At 37.3% G+C, this 26,658-nt stretch overlaps 1 protein-coding gene across 3 annotated transcripts in view; it reads left to right on the plus strand.

Annotated features, from left to right (window-relative positions):
- The first annotated feature begins 2,765 nt into the window (after positions 1–2,765).
- hpgd.S (15-hydroxyprostaglandin dehydrogenase S homeolog) overlaps positions 2,766–26,658 on the plus strand; it is a 40,373-nt gene continuing 16,480 nt past the window's right edge. The window contains exons 1-4 of one of the 3 annotated variants that reach the window (XR_005964878.1): positions 2,767–3,104; positions 8,740–8,863; positions 12,512–12,618; positions 21,795–21,891. Coding sequence is in view for 2 of the 3 variants with exons in the window: in XM_018243201.2 (XP_018098690.1) it covers positions 3,012–3,104; positions 8,740–8,863; positions 12,512–12,618; positions 21,795–21,891 (421 nt within the window). In the remaining variant the exon portion in view is untranslated. Of the gene's footprint in view, positions 3,105–8,739; positions 8,864–12,511; positions 12,619–21,794; positions 21,892–26,658 lie in introns of all 3 variants that reach the window. The other 2 variants (XM_018243201.2, XM_018243202.2) reach the window with 2 other exon arrangements.

Here is a 26,658-nt window from a genome sequence, read left to right on the forward strand (position 1 = left end):
CACAAACAAGATTCTGAGATGATGCAAGGCTTTTCTTAATAACAGTGTCCACAAAATGGCTGCTGCCTGCTTGCTATAATTTTGAAATCCCAGACTGACGGAAACAAGATTCAAATAATTTATATAGTGTAGTTAAAGTTCATTTTCCTTGACTAATCTGATAAAATAGGATTTTGAATAATTTTTTTGGGTGACGGGTCCCCTTTAAGTAAACATTGCCCTTTTACATCTCTTGCCTTAAACCACCATTTTGTGATGGCCTCTGTGCTGCCTCAGAGATCAGCTGACCAGAATTACTGCAACTCTAACTGTAACAGGAAGAAGTGTGGTAGCAAAAGACAGAACTCTGTCTGTTAATTGACTCATGTGACCTAACGTGTTTAGTTTGTTTGTGTGCACCATGAATCCTAGGATCCCAGGGGGCGGCCCTTATTTTTTTAAATGGCAATTTTTTATTTAGGATTATATTATTATGAAAATGATTTATTTGCATGAAGCTGGATTTTACATATGAGCTGTTTTATGCAATATCTTTTTATAGAGACTTATGTTGTTCAGGGGTATAGTTTTCCTTTAAGACTTGTCCTCATGAAACTACAGTTTTATTTTTCTGTGGCAATATGTGTAAATGACATGATCGCTGATGCTGTCCACGCTGAAACGTGTAGTGCTCTTGATTTTGGAGTCTTGGGATAACTGCACAAAGTGTATTTATACTTTATTAAATGGGATGCAGGGGTGCTCCGCCAATGAGGTGAGTTGAGGCTGTCACCTCAGGCGGCAGCGCCCCTCTAGGTACCAGGGGCAGCAAAAATGCTGCTCCTGGTACTTTAAGAGCAAATTTCCGGGGGAGGGGGGCAGCAACAACTGCTGCTGCCTCAGGCGGCGGAGGGGCCAGGATCGCCCTTGAGGGGATGTAAAGGCAAAAAACTAAAATCCCATTTTTGCTTTCTTTAATCAAAAAAAAATTTACACTTAAATTAAAAAATGTGTACAGTTTTTATAATAAACCTGATTGTATGCAGTTAAATCCCCCCTTTGTTTTACTTGCTGTGACTGCTGCGGATAGAAAACTTCAGACGATGATACTTTCAAACAGCAGGGGGAGCCCCCCACCTTACTTCACTGACCTCAAGCAGCTTTGTTTGTTTCCCTGTAGAGCAGCCGGCAACTGTGTAGAGATTTGTATCCGCAGACCCAGTGCAGTCTGCATATTCTGATTATTAATCAGTCTTGCTGTATTGGCTTCTATGGCAGATATTGTTTGACTTGTGGTGGTTTGATAATGACAATCCCTAAGCTTAACCTCCCAACTGAAGCCCAGTCCACACTGAGCATGTGTGTGGTCTTGGTCTTGCAAAGATGTTTAACAAAGTTACAAGATGACAGCCCCCTGCGGCCAGCTTTGAAAGCACATAAAGCATTTGTTCTATTAGGCTTCTGGTGCAGTAAGTTCATGTTTATGTTTAGTATACAAAATACAGCATTTCTAGCAGTATTCTATTTTGAACTTTGGTTCCCCTTTAAGACAGAACACTGCATTTGGAAAAGTTAGAAATATGTCATTAATAAATTATGTTATCTGTTGGACTAGAGAGGGTGGCTTGAACCCATAAAATCTAAGGCAGATTTACTACACGTCCACTGGGAAAATGCTCTGACTGTATATAAAACTATAGTGCTGTTTTCCTAATATAATAACATAAAGGAAGAAAGTTTAATATAACTTCTTGTCAGTTTCTGTCAGCTTTGCTCTGGGATTTGTGTATGGAGAATACTGGCCCCAACTGCTCTCGGCTGTCACGGATGACGAGAACTGGAAACGGGTACAAGAAACATGAAAAGAGGACGTGTTTATGCAGGAAATCCAAAAATGTCAAATATTAATGAACAAAGAAATATCAGAATAAATCATTTTCGTGTTAGAACACAGACAGGGACAGGACATAAGCATTAATAAAACAAAAAAAGAAAGGAGTGTGATAGATGCAGAATGAACAAAAGTCAGATGATTAAGCAATGCATTGGTAGTTCAGGAGGATAAAAGACAAGCAATTATAGAGGGTTATTTACTAAACTTCGAATGCAAAAATCCTGAAAAATTCATGAATTTTTTTATTATAAAATTGGACTTTTCAAAAATCACGAAGTTTTCGGAATTTATTAAACCTTGACAGGCCTGGACTGGGAGTCAAAATAGGCCCTGCCATTCCAAGTACGCAGAGGCCCAAACAGCCCCCAACCAGCCCACTCTATGGTAACTTTCTATGGAACCATACAACAGCCCCTCTGGCATTTGCCAGAACCCACAGATTGCCAGTCCGGGCCTGAACCTAGAGGATGGAAAAGTCCGAATCATAAAATCCGGCATCTCAGACGAGTCGAGGTTGCATATAAGTCAATGGGAGGAGTCCCAATGATTTTTTGATGTGCGCTGGGTTTCGTGCAATACCCTGAAATTTTCGGAGTTTTCGAGTGAAAAATCCGAAATATCATAGTTTTCGGGTGAAAAATCTGAAAAAATCATGAAACTCTGATTTTTTTCCCGCAAAGCTAATTTTTGGGAAAATGTAGTAATAAATAAGCGTAAAAAATCTGAGCGGATTTGATCGGAGTTTGTTGCAGAAAATGTTGAGATAAAATCGGACTTTGATAAATAACTCCCTTAGTGTCATTGGACAACCCAGTGATGGAATAGTTAAAGGGCAGGTAAGGTAGTGACTGCTGTACCTATAGCCAGAGTGAAGCATTTAGCACAGTTCATTCACGCCCACTTGTAGAGAGAGTGAAGGAAAGGAAAACAGACAGATAACACACACACTACTAGCTCCAGGAAGGGGGGGAGAAGAACACAAAAAGCTCAGAGATGAGGCTTGGTCACACACACGGCTTGGAAGGTTACAGCTGAGAAACAAACAACATCCTCCCTTCTGGGCTGTACTTGAAGCCTGGGACCTTGTATCAAGCAGGGGGAACACGTTGAGCCAGAGGCATCAGTGGGAGCAGCTATTATGTATGCCAACGGAAAAGTGGCTCTGGTGACTGGAGCAGCTCAAGGCATTGGCAGGGCTATGGTGGAAGAACTTCTGCAGAAAGGGGCTGTGGTAAGTCCGTGGGAACTGTGCTTGAGGGAGAACTTTGTCTTGTGCAGAATCATATTGGCTTATAATGATACTGTGCATTGATATTGATTGCAAAGGCATCCCAGTCATCTGTGTATAGCAGTGTATATACTGAAACTACAATTCCAATACAGCTGTGCACAACTGTGTATATATTTCCTTATTCTACCAACTTCTCTGCTTTGTTTTAGATTCTGTATTTGCAGCTGTTATATATAAATATATATACAGAGAGAGAGAGTTGAATATTGTAATTTAAAATCTCATTTAAGGTTGTTCAATCTGCAGCCCTCCAGCTGTTGTTGAACTAGTATCCCCAGCTCCCCCACCAGTTTTTATCTGCCAAGGCTTGCTGGGAGTTGTACTGTAGTTCAGCAACAGCTGGAGGGCTTCTCTGATGTGAATAGAAATAAAAATAATAAAAGCTTCTCAAGTGTGATGCAGCCAGACTACCCAGCCTTGTTATCACATTTTGTGCTGTTAAAGGGATACTGTCATGGGAAAAAAAAAAATTTTTCAAAATGAATCAGTTAATAGTGCTGCTCCAGCAGAATTCTGCACTGAAATCCATTTCTCAAAAGACCAAACAGTTTTTTTATATTCAATTTTGAAATCTGACACAGGGCTAGACATATTGTCAATTTCCCAGCTGACCCAAGTCATGTGACTTGTGCTCTGATAAACTTCAGTCACTCTTTACTGCTGTACTGCAATTCGGAGTGATATCACCCCCCTCCCTTTTCCCCCCCAGCAGCCAAACAAAAGAACAATGGGAAGGTAACCAGATAGCAGCTCCCTAACACAAGATAACAGCTGCCTGGTAGATCTAAGAACAACACTCAATAGTAAAAACCCATGTCCCACTGAGACACATTCAGTTACATTGAGAAGGAAAAACAGCAGCCTGCCAGAAAGCATTTCTGTCCTAAAGTGCAGGCACAAGTCACATGACCAGGGGCAGCTGAAAAATGGACAATATATCTAGCCCCATGTCAGATTTCAAAATTGAATATAAAAAAATCTGTTTGCTCTTTTGAGAAATGGATTTCAGTGCAGAATTCTGCTGGAGTAGCACTATTAACTGATGCGTTTTGAAAAATAACGTTTTTTCCGATGACTGGATCCCTTTAAGTGTGTAGCAGCTGTGCCCTGTTTATCATAGCAACAGATAGCACAAGTTACTTCTCCAGTGTTCTAATCAGATGGCGTGATGTTAGTGGTACATGTAACACGTAGCGCAGGCAGCAGCACCTATTGTACTGCTATTACATCACACCCAGTCGGCATTGTCAGTAATAATGAAGCTTTAATAATATCCATTCTGATAGTATGATCTGCTATTGTGTGCTGCTGCTGCTGTTCAGCTGGGGAGTAAATGATGGGATAGAGCGAGGTGGTGTCATGCTGCATTCCTAATAAGTCAAAACAGTGCTGGAGAGAGGGATTAGCCCTGCACTCACTCACACAAGGTGGCTGTACTACACTCCCTCTCCACAGGCACTCACACCCCTTTCTTTCATTCAGTGCAAATGACCGGCCAGCTATTCACAAAAACATTGCTCACTCCCACAGCCTGAAATGATTCTTTAAAGTCAAAGGGCCACTTTAATTGACAGCAATTTGTTTTCACACGCCAAGCGAGGTTCCAGTAATACACTCAGTTACAAGGTGCACCGTTCCAAGTTTAAATTCGCCTCGCCAACTTTAAAATGTCTTATGCTGCCTTTTCATGGGTGCGAGTGACCCTACTGTATCACCTGTACTTGTAAAACCCCCAATAACCTGCCCACATAACCATTTTTTGTTTAGCCCCTTGACTTAAGCTGGCCATAGATGCAAAGATCCGATCGTACGAATCATCGTACGATCGGACTTTCCCATCTCCCGACCCGCCACTAACCATTCAGATCAAAGTCTTACCAGTCAGATTAGTTAAAGAACAGATCAGCAATGTTCTGCCCCTGACAGCAATCGTACGATATCTATGTCCAGCCAAAGCTAGTGACAGTCTCCCACTGAAAATCGTACGATCGGCAATACATGCAGAGATATTATCGGCAGCCGACAGAAATTTTCTAACTTGTCCGATCGACCAAACGACCGATCTCTGCCGGACGAAAAATGTCGGGACTCTCCACACACGGTTCGAAAATCGTACGAATCCTCGATTCGTACGATCAGATCTTTGCGTCTATGGCCAGCTTTAGTAACATGAGCAGCTAATACCTACCACATCAATATTTTATGTACCTACTACGTGCATGCACCCCTCATTGTTACATTCCTTCTAGCTTTGGCTGTCGTTTGCGATCCCTTTTTTACTTGTGCATATTCAACTACACATTTATCAAGCAGTTATCACCCCCGTTTTTAGTGAATCTTAGTGCACGCTGGATCGTGGCAACTGCTGCTCTGGATTTCTGGCAAAGCACTTTTCCTCCTCCCCTGATCTCAGCAGCATGCCTTGCAACTCCCTTTGTATTATTTTCAACATGATATTATCAAACACATGTCTTATATTGTATATTACTGCAGTTAAAGCAATTTTGCAGCCTTAGATGGGGCCATACTTGGTTGTGCTTTATTGTTTGTATTGTTTTGCAATAAAGCTGCTCACAGTTAGGCTGTTCATTAATGAGCCTGTTGACAAGCACACCATGTAGAGGCAATGGCTCCATTATACAGAGGCCCAACGCAGATGTAGTTGGATCATAAAGTTTGCACCATGCTGAATGTGCTACTCTAACACGTGGCTCAGATTCAAGCCATTAAGTAGGAAATATTTGGCAGGTGCAATGCAGAGATTATCACAATAGTTAACATTAACACAGTGGCCCTGTGACAAAATCCACATGACAGTTTCTGGAGCATACTATAAGTGATGGGTCCAGGATTTAGAGGCAATTATTTCAGCATATACTGTTTTATGTTCACAATATGCACTCAGTGAGCACTGCATGTGTGTTGTTCCCAGTTTTAAGAAGCATAGATCTCAGTACTTAACATACAATATAAAGGTAATGGCAAAAATAGTCACCCTACCACATAGGCGACTAAAGTTGGATAGACGTCTTTCATTAAAATCTCAGCAGAATAGTAGGAGAATTTGTACTCTACAAAATGTAAAATGCAATTGAATAAATCTGATCATGTAAATATACTGTTTTATATATTTAAGTGATTCAAATAATAATCTGACTTGTATCTTTTTGGATTAAAATACAGTTTCCTTAAAGGGATACTGTCATGGGAAAAAAATGTTTTTTCAAAATGAATCAGTTAATAGTGCTGCTCCAGCAGAATTCTGCACTGAAATCCATTTCTCAAAAGAGCAAACAGATTTTTTTATATTCAATTTTGAAATATGACATTTTGTCAATTTCCCAGCTGCCCCAAGTCATGAGACTTGTGCTCTGATAAACTTCAATCACTCTTTACTGCTGTACTGCAAGTTGGAGTGATATCACCCCCCTCCCTATTCCCCCCCAGCAGCAAAACAAAAGAACAATGGGAAGGTAACCAGATAACAGCTCCCTAACACAAGATAACAGCTGCCTGGTAGATCTAAGAACAGCACTCAATAGCAAAAACCCATGTCCCACTGAGACACATTCAGTTACATTGAGAAGGAAAAACAGCAGCCTGCCAGAAAGCATTTCTCTCCTAAAGTGAAGGCACAAGTCACATGACCAGGGGCAGCTGGGAAATTGACAAAATGTCTAGCCCCATGTCAGATTTCAAAATTGAATATAAAAAAACCTGTTTGCTCTTTTGAGAAATGGATTTCAGTGCAGAATTCTGCTGGAGCAGCACTATTAACTGATTCATTTTGAAAAAAAATTTTTTTCCCATGACAGTATTCCTTTAACTCAGTAAAAAGACATTTACTGACACTGGGAAAAAAGCATTTTATTTTTTTTTACCTGTGTAAAAAAAACATTTTTTTTCCCAGCTATTGTAAGAAATTTCAACTGGAATAAAAACATTTTCACCAACTATTTGAAATAATAGAATGAAATCATTTGTTTCATCCACAGATGTAGAAAAATAGATATATAGGCAGGGGTGCTTCGCCAATGAGGCAAGTTGAGGCTGTCGCCTCAGGCGGCAGCGCCCCACTAGGTACCATGGGCAGCAAAAATGCTGCTCCTGGTACTTTAAGAGCGAATTTCCGGGGGGAGGGGGGCAGCAGCAACTGCTGCTGCCTCAGGCGGTGGAGGGGCCAGGATCGCCCTGTATATAGGGCCCAGAAAATGACCACATATCCCCTTAAACCCTAGAAAAAGGTTATCGTTTTGGGGTGGTATTTCCATGGCTTGAATATTTTTAAAGGGAAATATAAGTTATCCGCTAAGCAATTACTGCTTACTGTACCTGTAACAAGCCAAAGGCCATGATGGGCACATTGTAGATGGACAGTAGGTAGCACCTTCATTGATATAGCTTTGGAACAAGCCATTATATAAATGTATAGCTGGAGAGCTGTTTGCATGCAGAACATCAATTTGAAATAATTATATTAATACATTCTTAGTTCCTTCCCCTCCTGCCTGGACTTACTTGGCAGATGATGCCACATTGGAAGTTAACATCAGTGACCTTCTTTTTGAATATAAAATGATTAGCCCACAGCATTTGGTACATTTGTATCCCCTTACCACCCTCATGATTACCCCGCAAAGAGATGCCCATCTGGGTGCAATGCTGCCTTCAGGAAATCCCAACATAATAGCATCATACTCACTGCTCCATTACACCGTTGTGTTTTAAAGGCACTGCTAAAATGTAGCTATCGATTTCTGACTAGGGTTCCATATTATTTTAAATATTATCAACATTATGTTGATTAAAACCTGATGAAGGGTCTGTTGATCCAAAACATATTGCACACTATACAATAAAATATAATGATCTGAGAATCAGAACTAGTTAATTTATGTTTTCTACATGATGTATATTGAAAATATAAGGACACGCATCGTTAGGGTACATATGGGTACATATTTAAAAAGAAATTGTTGCTACTGACCCTTTACACAATGTATATCATTGAATGAATCAGAGTAGCACCACAAAAAAAACATTAACTTCAGTATTTTTCTCAGTTCCCTTTGTTCTCTTATATGACAACTGTGCACATAAAGATTTATTTACACAAGTAAAGCATAAGTCCAAAATGATATGGTTATATTACCCCTTCACCTCTCCTCGTCTCATCAGCCCATTAAACAACCATTAGTGGGTCTAATAAGTACCACTCACCATGCCTATACAGACTGCTACAATTCTTTGCCTGGAAATCTGCAACTAAAAAAGTTTGCTGAATCTTTAAAAAAAAAAAACATTTTAAGCACTAATTAAGCATTTGATATAGTTTGTTAATATAGTTTTTTTTCAGCTGATAATGAAAGAAGCTCTAAAGAGATTTTATGTATAAATAACATGCCTCCAAAAGCTAAAGTTGTTTCATAAGTGTTATTTCTGTTGGGTACATATTTCATGTGTGATAAATGTGAATTCTGTGAAATTAGATGTTTATATTTTCCATAGGGGTAATAGATCACAGAAACTCCCTTACATGTTTCTAATATATTTTCACATGTGTTTTCTTGTAAAGTTGGCTCTAGTAGATCAAAATTGCATAGCAGGTGACTTGTGCAAAGCTTCCTTGGATGAACAGTATGGAAGTCATAGGACATTGTTTATCCAGTGTGACGTCACAGATCAGGAGCAGCTAAAAGGTACAAATGGGTGGGGTTGTTATGTGCTAACATAATAGAATGCTTCCAAAACAGCAGTGTGTTGGCCTCAGTGTACTTTTGATAAGGGTTTTGTTTGATAAGGTCCAGGCTAAAATACATAAAACTCACAATGAATATATTGTACAATAGTGCCTGTTGTAGCAATCATACAAACAAAAAAAATGTGGAAGTCTTTTGAAATTAAATAAATGTAGGTAATTCCCCCTGTATCTAGATCTTTGCAGGAAAGAAAGCATTTCCATAGAGAGGCTTCCTTTTTTCTAAAACATGTACCGGTAAATATGTTTGTTTGAATTTCACCTTTATACAGATTATTGATTTCATGAACCAGTTCCATATCTGAAACCATTCTCTTTCTCTCTCTGTGCACTATTTATGGAAACAGGCAGTCTCATGTTTCCTTGGTTATATTGCTTAATATGTAACGGTTCTTTTCTTTAGCCATAGATAAAACACCTCTCTGTCCTATGCCTGGTTTACTTATGATCCTTGTGGTTTCCCTATCTTATATTGTACAATCAAATGCGGGCGATGCTCAACTATAACTCACCGCTTGTAGCGTTGAGTGCAAGCTGCTGGTCCCCCTGCCAGGGACCCACTTATAACTCAAAGAAATACATGTTGCAGCACGCCGAATCCTGTGAAAAGTGATTTATTGTGCCAACAAACTAGGCAACGTTTTGGGCCAACGCCCTTTCTCAAGCCTGTGTAACAGTTACACAGGCTTGAGAAAGGGCGTTGGCCAGAAACGTGGCCTTGTTTGGTGGCACAATAAATCACTTTTCACTGGATTCGGAGTGCTGCAGTGTGTATTTCTTGGACCTATCTTATATTGTGTTACCTGGTGATACAGTCAGGTAATTTGAAAAATTGATTTTCTAAGCATTGCTCCATTTGTGTACCCCAGAACTTGATGGAAGTGCATTTTAATATCCAATGCACCAGACCAGATACAAGATGATCAGTCCATGAGTAGGGTGATCTTTCCACTGATTTTCTAGCTCCTTGCTACAGGCTTATTTCTTCTTTGAAACCTTTGCTATAATGTTAATCTAAAGCCATCATGTTTAACCAAAAATGCCAATTACATCTGAATCAGACACTAATATAATAATAGCAAGTACGATACAATAAGGGGGTGACTTTTAATGTTTTGAATTCCAATTTTTGCCACCATTCGAATTTTTTGCACAAAAACTGACACATTCTAATTATATTTTCAATAACTCCAACTCCAGATCCAATATATTCTATAGGGGGTTTCATTTGCCTAGAAGGTGTATTAGAGCTCATTTTATTAATATCACCAGACATGGTGTCTCTCTACATGCAGGATTTGTGCAAAAGGCAGTTATTTTGTTAGATTTTGTTTGTACTGGAATTAGTTATTTGAATGAGCTCTAATACATCTGCTAGAAAAGGAAGCTCCCCCTATAAGATATATTGGATCTAACGGTCAATGAATATCTGACACCCAACTGCTGCAAAAAGACAGAATGAAGAGAAACAGATGAGAGAGAGGGATAGTGAAGATAAACTTGATTATTTCTGAAATGGTACAGAATTTTTAATTGATTGTATATATAAAGTTTCTTAATTCAGTATGATGAAGCTTATATTAAATTTTCATTTTCGAGATAGTTCCCCTTTTAGCACAAAAGAATACGAAAAACTCAAATGTAAAAAGTCAGCCTCTAAAAGCTTGCGAGTTCATGTATAAATCAGTAGGAGCTATCCTAGGCAAACATTCAAGCCATTTTTTTAATTCGAGATTTTCACAATTTTTTTAAACTTGTAAGCACAATAATTCTAAGTATTCAAGTGTTTTTTCAAGGTCTGTATTTAATGGAGATTTTTATATTCTGATTTTTTCCTAACTAAGTAAACATACACGTTTTTTTTAATCGTGAGTTCTTTCAAAGTAGAAAAACCCTCTAAGATCTCACAAATTACATTTTTGATAAATAAGCCCACAGGTCTAGAATAGATTTCCACTCACAGTTCTGAAAGGAAAGTTAAGTTAAATAGCTTCCTATATGATGTGAGTCATTTCCTGGTTAAGAAAATAGAACACATCCAGTATCTGTACATAGTATAGAAGAAAGTTGTCCATCCAATCTTCTCAGCACATTGTTGCTTCCTGACGCCTAATAAAAGTTCAAATCAAGGAGAGAATGCTTTCATTGGTGTACCGTATATACTCAAGTATAAACCGAGTTTTTCAGCATCCAAAATGTGCTGAAAAAGTCTACCTCAGCTTATACTCGGGTCAGCGGGCAGTAGCTGAGATTGCAGTCACTATTAATCATTCCTATACCAACAGTTCACTTGGGGAGAGACTGCAATATCCCACAATGCCCTCTGTTGGTTATATGAAAGAATAACAGTGCGCCCTCTGTTGGTTATATGAAAGAATAACAGTGACTGCAATATCACACAGCGCCATCTGTTGGTTATATGAAAGAATAACAGTGACTGCAATATCACACAGCACCCTCTGTTGGTTATATGAAAGAATAACAGTGCGCCCTCTGTTGGTTATATGAAAGAATAACAGTGACTGCAAAATCACACAGTGCCATCTGTTGGTTATATGAAAGAATAACGGTGCGCCCTCTGTTGGTTATATGAAAGATTAACAGTGATGGCAATATCACACAGCACCCTCTGCACATGGTAGTGGGACAGTGGGACAATGCACACAGTAATCCGTTTGGCAATTCTCTGTCACCATCAACTTTGCAAAGAAGTCCGGTTGATCGCTGGGGGGGTCGCTTTGGCAGAATGTGCGCTGCTGGGAGACAGGGCTGTAGTTGTGTCTAGGCTTATACTAGAGTCAATACGTTTTCCCAGTTTTCGTAGGTAAAATTAGGTACCTCGGCTTATACTCGGGTCGGCTTATACTCGAGTATATACGGTACATTAAAAAGGGAAACATGTCTACTTTTGTACTTAGAACATAATGCTATTCTGCAGAAAAATATAGGGAATATTGTTAACGTCAATAGTTACCCAGCAGGCAGTGATCTGTTTACTATTTGTGCATTCAGATATTACAGGGCTTCCCCCCACGTCTTTACTCAATGATATTGTATACAGACCTCTTCTATTTTTACCTGTTTTTATGTCTGCATATTATTGCTGCTCAGCAGTGCTATTGAAAATCCTTATCAAATAATATTAGTGGATGTAAATGTCCTCTCTATAAACAAAACAGGGATTGTTTGTACATATATTGCAATATATTCAAGCTGGCCAACTGTGTCAAGTCTCCCTGCCCTGGCCCACCCTACACTTAGGGGGTTATTTATCAAAGTCCGAATTTATCTCAATATTTTCTGCTACAAACTCTGATCTAATCCACTTAGGTTTTTTGTGCTTATTTATTATTAAATTTTTCAGAAATTTTGGAAATAACCCCGTTACTTTCATCTGACTTATTAAGGATTCCAGCATTTTTTAAAAGCATTTCTATAAGTTTTACCTGCAGTTTGCTTTCCAAGTTTAAAAGTCCCAAATGATTGCCCGTTTTATTGGACATCACAGAGACAGCAAAATTACAATTCAAAAATATATAGGGAATTTATATTTTCATGTAGTGATGTTTTCCCTTTTCATATATTTTAGATGCTTTTCGGAAGACAGTGGAACATTTTGGAAGGTTAGACATACTTGTCAACAACGCCGGTGTGAATAATGAAAAGGACTGGGAAAAAACAATTGAAGTTAATTTGGTACGTTTCATGGGTTTTCAGTGCTTGGATTTTACACTGAAAAATGTACAGCTCAAACAGAGAGATAAATCACAGAATATCTTTTCAACGGTGTATATTGGCCTATTGACCTGATGGCCACCACTGTTACATTTAGTGGATGTAACCTCCTTGTGAATGAAGATTGGTCCTAGCCTTAATGGGGGACATTTCTTATAATCAGGTTATAAGCTAAAGATATTTTATCAGTAGGGAAAAGTTTCCAATATACCCCAGACTTGCCATATTCCATAAAATGTGCCAAGAATTCTACTTATGCTCATAAGGGTGCATTTTTACACTTTACATGGTAAGAAGTATATATAGTATATACATTGCAGCACATTGTCACATCTGTTGTCTATTTAAGAGAGGAGCTGCTAGACTCAAAGGGGGAAAATAATACAACTTGCAAAGAGAATTTGCTTAAATAAGGATAAAAAAGAATAAAAAATTGCATGTTGCATTTGACAGTTATTGCACTGCAAATTTTAATTGCACATTGAGTACTTTAAAAGTAGTACTTGAAGGTGCTATAATGTTTTGGAGCAAACATAATTTTCAGTAAGAAGTTTTATTATATACACTGAACACTGGCGAAACTATAAAATTTGCACTTTATATTATATTCACACAAAGGAAAATTTATTTGTGTAAAGGCATACATTTTTTTCATTGTGAATAGGTTTTCTGTTACTTTTATTACATTCCCCCATTAGTCCCTAAATCTAATGAGTTTTGATAAAAATTGCTAGTTATTAGATGGTGGGGGTTTATTTATTTGTAGATTTGTTATCATACCTGTAATTTCAGTTAAAAAGGCATATTACAAACAAACAATGAAATAGAAAGATGGAAACGTTTTCACAAAAGAAGAGAAAATTGTATTAATAGGATAGGAAATAGTGTGAGGAATTATGTCTGTGTTCTACAAGAGGATATTTCATTTAAGATATCAGTACAACTGTCAATCATGTTCAACCCTATAGTGTATTTCCCAACATCGCTGACCCACATTGGGGGGCGGAGCATAGAAATGATTCTAAAAATAAATTGTAGTAGATTTTGCCAAGAGGGAAGTAGACAGGAAAATATGACATACTACTCACAGAACTAACTCTATTGGACCTCAACAGTGAGCGATAGGAAGAATAAAGTGTGATCAAGGTCAGAAAGATGAAAAGAGGAAGTGCTTTACACCAATGTATTATAATTATATATATATAATTACCCCCCCCCGCTATCTGTTCTGTGGGGTATTAGACATGGAATTGCCTCTGTGTCATCCCATTATGTATTCTGGGGAGTATTATACATGAACTTGTCTCTGTGCCAATCCCACTATCTGTTCTGGGAGGTATTATACATGGAATCGCCTTTGTGCCATCCTACTATGTATTCTAGGGAGTATTATACATGGACTTGTCTCTGTGCCATCAGGTAATGTATTCTGGCTGGGGGGTATTATACATGAAATTGCCTCTGTGCCATCCCACTATGTATTCTGGGGAGTATTATACATGGACTTGTCTCTGTGCCAACCACTATGTATTCTGAGGGGTATTACACATGGACTTGTCTCTGTGCCATCCCACTATGTATTTTGGGGAGTACAATACATGGACTTGTCTCTGTGCCATTATGCTATCTTTTCTGTGGGGTATTATACATGGAATTGCCTCTATGCCATTCCACTATGTTTTCTGGGGGGTATAATACATGGAATTGCCTCTGTGCCATCCTGCAATCTATTCTGGGGAGTATTATACATGGAATTGTCTCTGTGCCATCCCACTATGTATTCTGGGGAGTATTATACATGGACTTGTCTCTGTGCCATCCTGCTATGTATTCTGGGGGGTATTATACATGAAATTGCCTCTGTGCCATCCCACTATGTATTCTGGGGAATACAATACATGGACTTATCTCTGTGTCATCCCACTATGTATTCTGAGGGGTATTACACATGAACTTGTCTCTGTGCCATCCCATTATGTATTCTGGGGAGTACAATACATGGACTTGTCTCTGTGTCATTCTGCTATCTTTTCTGGGGGGTATTATACATGGAATTGCCTCTGTGCCATTCCACTATGTATTCTGGGGGGTATTATACATGTAAATTGTCTCTGTTCCATCCAACTATGTATTCTGGGGAGTATTAGACATGGAATTGCCTCTGTGTTTTTCTCACTATCTATTCTGGGGGGTATTACACACAGACTTATCTCTGTGCCATCCTACTATGTATTCTGGGGGATATTACAAATTACATTGCCTCTGTGCCATCCCATGGGGGAGGGGGGGGGTGAAAGTTCCTCTGCAGGGGGGGCCCTACAAACTCTATTTATGCCACTGCTTATGTAAATGGAATATGTTCTTTTAATTGACAATAAACATCTAAATAATAAATTTAGTTATTTATATATTTCCATTTATTTATATAAATAAATAATAATAAATCAAATAATAAATAAACATCTAGAGCACATTTTGTAAAGACAATTAAAAGTAAGCTGTATCATACTGGAGTCATGAAAAGCCCTACAAAACATACTTCTGCAGTTCTTTTAACACTTATTTAAAGAATTGTATTACTGCTACTGTATGTTCAGATTCCATTAAATCTGATATTCAAGCAATAGCCTGAATGAGAGCAGCACCATAAAAAAGTGAGTGGGTGACAGCTTGTACAATTAATTCCTTAGTTTAGTGAAGTATTATCAAACTTTGATCAAACTAGCCATAAGGATAAAACTACCACTGGCAAGGAGTCTTTTGGAGAAATTAGCTGTCTATATATGACTTCTCTTTGCACAGATTTGGTTAATTCTAGTATGTAACAATATTCTATTTTGTTGTGCTAAGAAAAATTAAAAAGGGGATGTAAGACCGCAGAATGATTTAGTGAGTAGAAGTAATGATGAATCATCTCCGGAGGGCTCCCAGCAAACTTAATTTATGAAAAAAATGGAAATTAAGAAGCAAATTGTTTTTCATTTGCCGCCTTCTGCAAACATCTATTACCAAATTAAAGTGGAACATTTAATCTAATTAAACAGATATAGTCAAGGAGCCTGTTTGAAATCAGATGTTGATACATTATTTACTGTGTGTGTACAAAGTTACATCAAGGAATTATTATACTAGTCACTGTATTATTACACAATCCTTCATTTTATACCACAGAGCATACACAGACCTGAAGAATTATGTCCTTAAAGTAATATTGCTTTTCCTACAATTAGTTTAATGAAGTAAAACGTTATGCTGTGCTGCGGGTCACAATGATGAGGCATTTTCTATGTGGGTGAGGCTTTGTTACTGCCCTGTCAAACCTCATCCTCAAGTAAAACATTGTACAGCTGGAATAGTAGAGCTGCAGTTTGTCCAGAAACTGATAGAAAATTAATTTTTTTATATTCTACTTGGAACAAAGAAAATTGTGAAGGCCTATTAGAGATGCTGAGGGTTGGGTAGTTAGCAGCTAGCATTTTTGGCGAAACGAAACAGGTCAAATTCACCCAACCCAATTAAAGTTATATTTGGCCGATCCTGGATGGTGACAACTGGTAAGATCTGGCCATACATAATTCTCTTGATTGTGCTCTGCATGTTCAAGCTACTAAACCTAGAGGCCCATTTATCAAAGACAGAATTTATCTCATTATTTTCTGAAAACTATTCCAACCAAATATGCACACGTTTATTCCGCTTATTTCTAAATACACTTTTCCAAAAATTTGGAAAAATTTTTTTTTTCGATTTTCCACATGCAAACACCGACTTTTTTCCACAAAATCTTCGGATTATTGCACAAAACCCATCACAGATCAAGATATCTTTGGAACTTCTCCCATGGACTTATATGCAACCTCGGCAGTTCTGAGATGCTGGATTTTCTGATTCAGACTTTTTCAATCCTCGGGTATACATTTTTTATATATAAAGTCAGGCACAATATATATTTGAGACAACTAAAGCCTGAAAAAGAATAAGACTTGCAATGTAAAACTTACTGTACTAGTTTAAATAGTCAGCAACCCTATAATAATACCTTTTGGCTGCTGTAGAGCCAATCATGGTATATAGGGTTCTGTGCAACTATATGGTTTGCAAAATAACCACCATTAACTTGAGTACATTCTGCTCTGTAGAAACGGGTGCATTCACAGTTTACTTCAGTGCTGCTGCATGCATTTTATAATCATTTGCTTCTAAATTGAGGTTATGCAATTTAGTTATTGATTATTGTTTTGGTTACATTTGGCAAGTCTTGTTTTACTTCCTGTATCTTCATGGATTGGCATGGATGTTTACATCTATAAGCCTGTTGTGCCTTGGGGCTGAAGCAAAAGCCTAGAACATATGGTATAGCATTTTCTTGCCTAATTCTTGGTTTAGCTTTAATTGTCTTGTAATATTTTTCAGGAAGAGTACAAGTATAAACCGAAAATTAAAAATAAAGGTATAGAGACTCTTAATTAATTATTACCATGGTAGACCTGAATTGTTTTCATATATTTTTTCTTATAAATGTAACACTTGGGTCACATACAAGAAACCTTGTGCTTTTCTGGTACAACTCCTAGTATACTTTCTTATATTTCTTCCTTAGATTATGCATGATTATAGTACAAGTGTGGGATCTATTATCCAGAAAGCTTGTGGTTTTCTGTATAAGTGGTTTTTCACCATCGCCATACCTTAGGTTGACTAAAAAATGTTTAAAAAATAAAAACAAAACCCATACAAAAAAAATTGTATTGACGCCATTGCCGCCAATATAGATTAATGCAGTTCAGTAATTAGAAAGTACAAGGTACTATTTTATTATTACAGAGAAAAAGGAAATCATTAAATAATATATTTGCGGAAAATGGGCTCTATAATTTAAAACCAGATTTCTTGATAATAGATCCCAGATCTGTAAAACTATCATATTATTATTATTAAGTATATAAACAATTGAAGTAGAAAAACAATTTTGAAATCCACAGCTCATAGCAAAATACTAGGTTCTTTATATTGGCTCTGTTTGCTTTTCTCAGCATTTGTTTGATGTATCTAGAAATTCCCTTGCTGACCTTTTCAGTGTTTGCTGGAAACTTTATTGAAAAACAAACATTTCAAGAATATAAGTTAGATGGTTTCTCTGCTAGAGTTTTTGTAAATACCATAACTGTAGCTGATTTGATCTCGTCGATAGCATTATATGTTAAAATTAAAAGGGTGCATATACAGCTTTGAATGATGCAATCCTCCCAGGAAAACGACAGCGAGACAATATTCTTGAACAGCTATCACACATGCAAAATACTTTTAGAAAGCTTCCTGTAAACTGGTCAGAGAGCTTTCATGGTCACTAATTTATCTTTAGAAGACTGACCAAACAAAACACTTTAAGCCATATCTCTTTTTTTGTAAGTAATATAACACTGATTGTATATTATTCTATATTAGTATATAACATTTTCAAATGCTTCTGTACTACCTTATGTTTAAATACTGTAATTACTAACTGGGCTCCTATTGCCCCCATCCCTACAATTTCACAATAGAATGCTCAGATCTGACCTCCTCTTGTTGTCCTGAAGCTCAAGTCATCCAGTGTTAATAAAATACAAGACTATCCCTTTTCTAGCAAACATAAGGCATCACAACAAGTTATAACCTTGCCCAGCTGTCCAAAGGATTTTTTAACTCCTCTGGCAGGGAAGTATATTTGAACAAATTCTTGTCTTCCAAGAATACAAGTGCCCTCGTAAAGTTCTCTAAAGCCACAGGGAATTGGCAAGCAAAGGAATTGTATCAAACCTCTGGTGTAAATCTCATTATAATGTCACCCAATCAATCAGAAATTGTCATATAATAAGAAAGTATATCCCATTTGTAAGCAGAGTTTATTTTTATAGGAAAAAAGTATATGGGAATAAAGTATACTTCCCTACATAGTCTTTTATTGTGCTGACACATAATTTGCCAAGCAGAATGATATATTATCCATCCATAATAAAACAGGTGCCACAATATTGTAAAACTATAATACGTTTGCTTGGCCTTATCAGTAATAAAAACCAATAACCTAATCATAGGAGTGCTCTGTTTTTCACTTTCAATTTCTTACATAACAAGAACTATAATACTTTTCCTACAAATTTGCACATTCCAAATAGTTATCATAAGATAAAAATTGAATATACAAGCTTCTCCTATAAAATTGTCACCATGGGCATGGAGTGATTTAGATAACTGTCAAGCTGTACTGCCTGTTCAAGTTAAGTAGAATCTTGGAAAAGGGCTGCATTAATGATCTAGATGATTATACAAAAACATCTGTTTCTCGTGTATATCTTTACTAATCCACAATAAATGTAACATTTGTGTGCTGTTTTTCACTATTTTAGTGTATTCTGTGTACCATATGAGATAACCACTCTGAACTTCATCCAAAATAGCAATTTGAGCAACTTCTTGATAATCTTTATATTGATTTAGTGCAATGGAACATAGGGCTCATAACCGTGATTGTTTGTGCAATCAAAGTAGTGCCATTGCCATGAAATACTTTCCATAAATATTAGAGGCGCCATGCCTAAAGTACATGATAGTGATTATCACCGAAAATGGCAAATGCCTGTATATTTCACTGAGGAATTCTTATTGAATATTACGACCCACATTTTATTATAGTGATTTTACCAAAAAAATTAATGAAAACACGGCTGCCTTTAGTGATATGGAAATTAATATTGATAACTAAGTTGTGCTACTACATATGTGCTACTACATATGATACAGACCACTGATCCCCAACCAGTGGCTTGTGAGCAACATGTTGCTCCCCAATCCCTTGGATGTTGCTCCCAGTGGCCTCAAAGCAGGTGCTTATTTTTGAATTTCTGGTTTGGAGGCAAGTTTAGGTTGCATAAAAAACAGACATACTGCCAAAGAGAGCATCTTGTAGCTCCCAGTCCAAATAGGAGCTACCAAATGGCCAATCACAGCACTTATTTTGCACCACCCAGGAACATTTTTATGCTTGCATTGCTCCCCAACTCTTTTTACATATGAATTTGGCTTATGACCTTTGGCACACCATCATTTAAGAGCATTTCAAAGTTCTGCATCTGCTATCATCAAAATCTGAAATTGCCTAAACTTGGTATCAGCAAATGGTATAGTATCCAGCAATTACATGCTATGTTCAGACTTGCTAGGAATGAACATTTCTGGGCAAATTTTGACAAGCATGTATAATATTTTGTAAACATACTTTCTATCATTGACTTAATGATTGTGAAATTAGTGTTAACCTGCCTCTCTCTTATATTATAGGCATCTTTAGGTGTCAATGGAAAAAATGCTCATTGTAAGTGTAAATAAACTTGCAATTGATAGGCTTTTAAAAAACATCAAAAGTAGATGAATACAACTTAGGTCACCTTCACACAGCTAACCTCCACCTCCATTAATGTTTAATTTTCTTTTGCATCAGATTGGATTTGACCCAGTGAACACACAAATCAATAACTGATTCCATAGACTATTGTTTGTTTGAGAGAAAACTACTGTAAGTGCAATAAAGCAAACCACAGCTCTGGTCTGGTGGAGGCTTCTCGGAGTCAACCCTACTTGTTTAGAAATTTACAAAGTTAGTCGATAAATAAATTATTGTCAATGCTATAGTTCTAGCATACCATCCCACTGGCTGTATTCAGTATATAGTACCAATTTAAAATGGGTGATATTTTAGGTGGATCTGGTTGTAACTGGATGAGATCATGATGGATTTGAGATGTGATCTAATATGTGTGCTTTTTTAGTTGTTTGGTTATTTAGTTAATTGTGATGTTCTGTAAAGTTCTATAATGGTGGGAGGTGTTGTGGGGTGGCAAATAAGCATTCATACCAAATCTTGCTATGTTTGGCCATCTTGTCTTTTAGGCACCTGTGAGGAGCACTTTGAAAAGCAATGATCTAAAAAACATTCAGCTTTGAGATGTTTCTCAACTATGGAAAAACATGCTGCTGATTACTTCTAAGCTTTACGCAGATAAAACAGTTGCATCAAGGCAGTTAATTGCAGCCTCAATTTGAGATGCAACATTTGGCCAAAACCCACTTTGGCTACAAAGTAACAGCTGTATAAGTCATTCAGCAAAAGTTGGGGTTATAGGAGTATGTATTAGGAAAGAAATAAGGTATCCTCATAATAACAGCCCTTCAGATTTCTCCACCAGAAACTGGCGCCCAGGGAGATAACCCCTACTTCATGGTTTAATGCAACGGAACATGTAATAGGTCTTAATAATTTCTTTGGGGGAAAATACAGGTAACCGGAAATTTCTTCCTATAATTAAAATGGTTGTCAAAAACTGCAATGTGCCTTGAGTCACCACTGGGCTGTTTTGAATTATAGATTGAGGATTTCAATTTCACAAACATAACCAAAGACAACGACAAAACATTATTTGAATTCATGCTAAACCATACTATGTGGCAAGTGGTGCCATGCTGCATACTCTAGATTAGGGTTGGACAACTACAAATGCCACTGTCCCTGCAAATTAACTACTTCATATGAACTTGATGCACTAGACTTTCTAGAAGTGTCCAATATATTCCTGCTTAATTAGCAATTTCCTGGAAATCTGGAACTACTAATCTTTACTATTACCTGCAATACCTGTTTAGCTATCTTTGTTGGGTCTCTTCCCAACCCTCTCATAGGTGAAATACTGGTGTTTTGAATCAATTAATATGATACATTGGTATTTTATCATTCATTCTCCTCCTGACAGATAGGGTAAAGTACCAGATGTACTCCTTAAGGATTCCCAGCAGTTCAAAATAATTTTCTCAAGAACATTTTCCTGGCAGGAATGTAATGAATTGTCATATTGATCAAAGTAGATCAGTGTGCCACTTTGTCAGAATTTAATCTACTGCATATCTGAACTCTATCAATTTAAAAAGTGCTGCAAGTGCAGCATTTATTAGAGTTTTTTCTGCTGACACTTGTCAGGACGGCATCAAATCTGTTTAGAGAATCCCCTAAAGTTCTATCCAAGTACCAAGTGGAAAAATGTGCCTTTGGAGTGATTACTATGTATTTGTTCCTCGTTTTAATTGACCTGAATTTCATTTTCTAGACTTCAGTTATTCGAGGAACCTATCTTGGATTAGAAATTATGAGAAAAAACAATGGAGGTCATGGAGGAGTAATAATCAACATATCATCTCTGGCTGGTAAGAGAACATATTCTTTATTGTTACTGATGTTCTATGCATCGTTATCAAATTACCCCTATGACAGGAAACAAAACATTTTATTCATAGTGACATATTTAATTACCAAATTCCATCAAGTTCAAACCCTCCAAATAAACGCTAGTGCACATATATATATACTCACACATCCCTATCTATGCACTAACATATATAAACTATATATATATATATATATATATATATATATATATATATATATATATATATATATATTAATATTTATACTAATCGTAGATTTTAGCATCACTATAGCAAAATCGACTGCATGTGTTTCATGCATTAAAATCCTTTGAATCATTCGATTGAACGATTTTTCGTTCGATCAAAGTATTTGCGGTAAATCCTTTCGACTTCGATATTCGAAGTAGAAGGATTTTACTTCAAGGGTTGAATATCAAGGGTTAATTAACCCTCGATATTCGACCCTTAGTAAATGTGCCCCGTACCCTTCAACTGTGGGAGAAAATGCTGCATGATGGGTAAATAGCAAGTTGAATAGCATGTAAAATAGTACTTTGACCATGATAGTGAGAGATAATGCAGAGTGCAATTAAACTGGTGATGGAGGAATTAAGCTATGAGGGTAGACTGTCAAGGTTGAGGATGTTTTCTCTGAAAAAAAGACACTTGCGAGGGGACAGGATTACTCTTTACAAGTACATTGTCCTCTTCTATTTGGACAAGTACATTAGAGCGGGAGTCTTTTTTCCAATAAAAGGGATCAATGCATCAGAGGCCACCCCTTTAGATTAATGGAACATACTTTCATTTGAAGCAACATAGGTGGTTCTTCACAGCGAGGACGGTAAGGTTATGAATAGGGATGGGCGAATTTGACCTGTTTCGTTTCGCCAAAAATTTGCCATACAAGTCTATGGGCGTCGTTTTTGTGGCGAAACAAGGCGAAAAAATTCGCCCATCCCTACGAAATGTTGTGCCAGATGATGTTGTGATGGCAAATTCTATTAATACTTTTAAGAGGGCTTGGATGATTTCTTGAATGATACCAAATGTTATTGTGATACCGTAAACTACAGTTAGGGGCAGATTTATCAAGGGTCGAAGTTCGACCATCGAATTGAATCCTACGAAATTCGAATTTGTAGGATTTTTAGCATCGTACGATTGTATTCCGATCATAGTACGATTGTACGATTTTCCTTTGAATGCCAAAAGGCTAACCCAGCACTTCGGCAGGTTTAAGTTGGCAAAGTATTGAAGTCGAAATTTTTTTAAAGAGACAATACTTCGATTATCGAATGGTCGAATAGTGAAACAATTTTTACTTTGAATTGAAGTCGAAGTAAATTTGAAGTCGTAGTATCCTATTCGATGGTCGTAGTATTCAAAAACTTACTTCAAAATTCGAACTTTTTGTACTTTGAAAATTCACTCGAACCTTAGTAAATCTGCCCCTTACTAAGTGTTGCTATTGATATATTTTGGTATATATGGTTTATATTTGTGAGTGAATGTTATAGGTCTGTATGAGTGTGTGTATATGTGCAGTGGGTTCATTTGGAGGGTTTAAACTTGGGGTTGGACTAACCAACAATCGAATTGCGATTTCTTCCATGAATCTTGAAAAATGCAAGGTCTTCCTATATTTGTTAAAAGTTCTAAAAATTTGAATCAATTAAACCAAAACCATGCCAAGTAAGAGTTACCGAGGAGCTATAGAAGTCAATTGGAGCTGATCCTAAATAAATATCTAACTACAAATTTGTTGTCTTGAAAATGCATCATCGACATTTGCACAGTGAAAGTGAAGCTTTATGAATAGGTACAATCTGGAAACTGTGCCATATTAACCACTTAGAAACATGGTAATATGGGTCACAAAAGTAACCCTTTATATTTGGAGGTTTAAAATTATTATATATCATAATAAATTATTTATTGGAAAACATTAATATAGGATATTATTTGAATGTAAAGTAGACCCCATTGAAAATAGCCTTTAAATGATATGTGTATAAATAAGGGATTCAAGCTATATTCTGTGTTCCTCTGAAATGATGGTTTTTGTCTGGAACTAATATTGTGATCATCAAATCTAGGTCTAGGCATAAGAATATACCTGTACACCGTACTGCATTTTCAGTTTTGAAGGAAGCCTTTTAAGATCTTAAGAATTAAAAATGTTGACATGCATGAAAAGCTCTAAGTAGATGACCATTGGCCCAGATTTGTATTTTATAAAACAGAGAAGCCAGTAAGCGGTAGGGAAAAAAGTATATTTGCGTGGGTTACAGTTTATTTTCTGTGATTCCCTGGCACAGGGTCAGCTCAATATTTTTCTATTATCAAAATAAAGTTCAGTCACTTGTCATTTATCATGCCAATTCATTTTCTTATCTTTTATTTACAAGCAATGACGCAAATTTGTTTTGGTCATGGTCCATAGTTTGCTGTTTTGTTTTTGATCTGACTTCATCCAGATAAGCTTGGTCCAGTTTGTTGGCTATGAATGCTCAGCAAATAAGACTTCCATTGTTGCCTCACATTAAATGATTCGATTTTATGGACATTATGTTCCTTGAGTTTAATAGCACATACTGTATAAAGCTGACCTTAGATCTGTGGCAAATTATGAACAATGATGTGCCAAACCCCTGTCTTAGTTCATATCTGTAATCACAGGCTTTTTGAAAATCCATATTTCTTGATTATTGATTTATCCTGCACTTTAAAGATGATATATCTAGTAGATGATACTTTGCCCAAAGTAAGAATTAAAGATTGATCTGAAACACATTTGTATGCTGTTCTATGCTGAAGCACGCTGTTCTCTGTACATAATTTTCTACTGCCATGTGATGCTGCACTCAGTGGGGCAGATTCGCTACAGGATGAAGTGGCTAACGCTAGCAACAATTCGCCAGCGTTGCCATCCGCAGGGACATCGCCAATTCGCTACCTGGCCCAGGTGCCAATTCGCAAGGGAAAGAGACCATCGCTAGCTTTTGTTTTGCACTCTATCGCCAGCGACTTTTGCCAGAGTTGATTTTACCACCTCAGACCAGGCAAAGGCAATCTTCTGTCACTTACATCATATACTGTGTGCCAAAAATGCATTAAAGCTCCAAAAACACTGGCAACTTTTCCTTTTTTGAAGCGGGATTGCCTGCAAAAGTCCTAACTTTTTTTGGTTAACCGTTTTTCATAACATATGTGGGCTCACGTGTAGGGCATTATATTGACTCTCTTGTCTTTATTAAGGTCCCCTGGACATTTGTGATAAAAAGTGGCATCTTCAAGCATTTGCACCAACATTTATAATAAAGACCTCCATACAACTTTAAATTACCGGCATATGCAAATTGACCTAAACGCAAGATCACTATCGAAATTTTCCCTAGGCACAAACGAACGCTAGCACATATTCGCTATGAAATGCTCGCACTGCTGAAGTAACGTTAGCGAAAAATCACCAGTGTTCGGCATACAGGGTGTAACTTTGCATGTTAGTGAATTAGCATAGTGGTAACGAATTTGCACCTGGCGAAGTGGTGCGACCGGCCTGGGGTATTAGACAATTGATTATAAACCCCGGGGGTTCATAACATTATTACAGAGAAAAAGGAATTCATTTTTAGAAATCTGGATTATTTTATTATAATGGAGTCTATGGAAGGCAGTCTTTCCATAATTCTGAGCTTTCTGGATAATGAGTTCCCGTATAACGGATCCCATACCTGTACTTAAGATTGAACATGCCATATTAAACACATTATGGGTGTTTGTTATACATTTGTTGAGTAACTGTAAATTAGAGTATCTGATCTGACATATTTTGTTTTTTGCTGTCATGTAACTAAAAGGTCATTATGCACACTTTAATGGTTAATGACAGACTGTTGGCAGGTTGTGTTGCAGATGTTGAGCTTGTCTAGAAACATACCTGCAAACACTGGGTCCAGTGGATTTGTTGGTCTATAAATATTCATTCTCAGGTGGTGTGGTGGCCCCAATGGACTCTGAAGCAGTGGAAAAATGTTCTCTAAGGTGGGGAATCATATTCCACTATCTGCCAGCGAAAGAGAAATAATGGTCTGAATACATTCGGGCGAATAAATTTACGAATATCTGAATCAACGCTGTCGAAAATTTGGACTCCATCGACAATTAACGGATGCCCATTGATTTTAATGGGCGCCGGCATCAAATTTGATGCCGATGCCAATTTTGACGCCGGCAGAAATCTGTGTTTTACAAATTTTTTGCCAGTTTCATGGTGAAGCGAAATGGGACAAATCCGCCCATCACTAGTCTGAAGCTTTTTTAATGGTTTGTGATAGAGATCCTGGTGCCACTGGATCAAACCCTAACAATACGGTTTACAACAGCATACTTGACTACTCTTCGCTTCATCTTTTGTGGCAACGGTTTAGGGACATCACAATAAGGAACCCATAACAATATAGAGAACAGGCAGAACAGAACTGAAATGACCACCTGAACAAATGTGGGATGCATTGGGACACCAGCTGTAAACCAGGCCTTATTTGCCAACATCAGTGACAAATCTTATTAATGTTCTTGTTTTTTTAATGGAAGCAAAGCCCACCAATGTTACATAGTTAGATAGTTAAATCGGGTTGAAAAAAGGCAAGGTCCGTCAAGTTCAACCCCTCCAAATGAAAACCCAGCATCCATACACACACCCCTCCCTACTTTCACATAAATTATATATACCCATACCTATACTAACTATATATATAG

The sequence above is a fragment of the Xenopus laevis genome, chromosome 1S (assembly GCF_017654675.1).
Source record: "Xenopus laevis strain J_2021 chromosome 1S, Xenopus_laevis_v10.1, whole genome shotgun sequence".
In the NCBI taxonomy this organism is placed as follows: Eukaryota; Metazoa; Chordata; class Amphibia; order Anura; family Pipidae; genus Xenopus; species Xenopus laevis.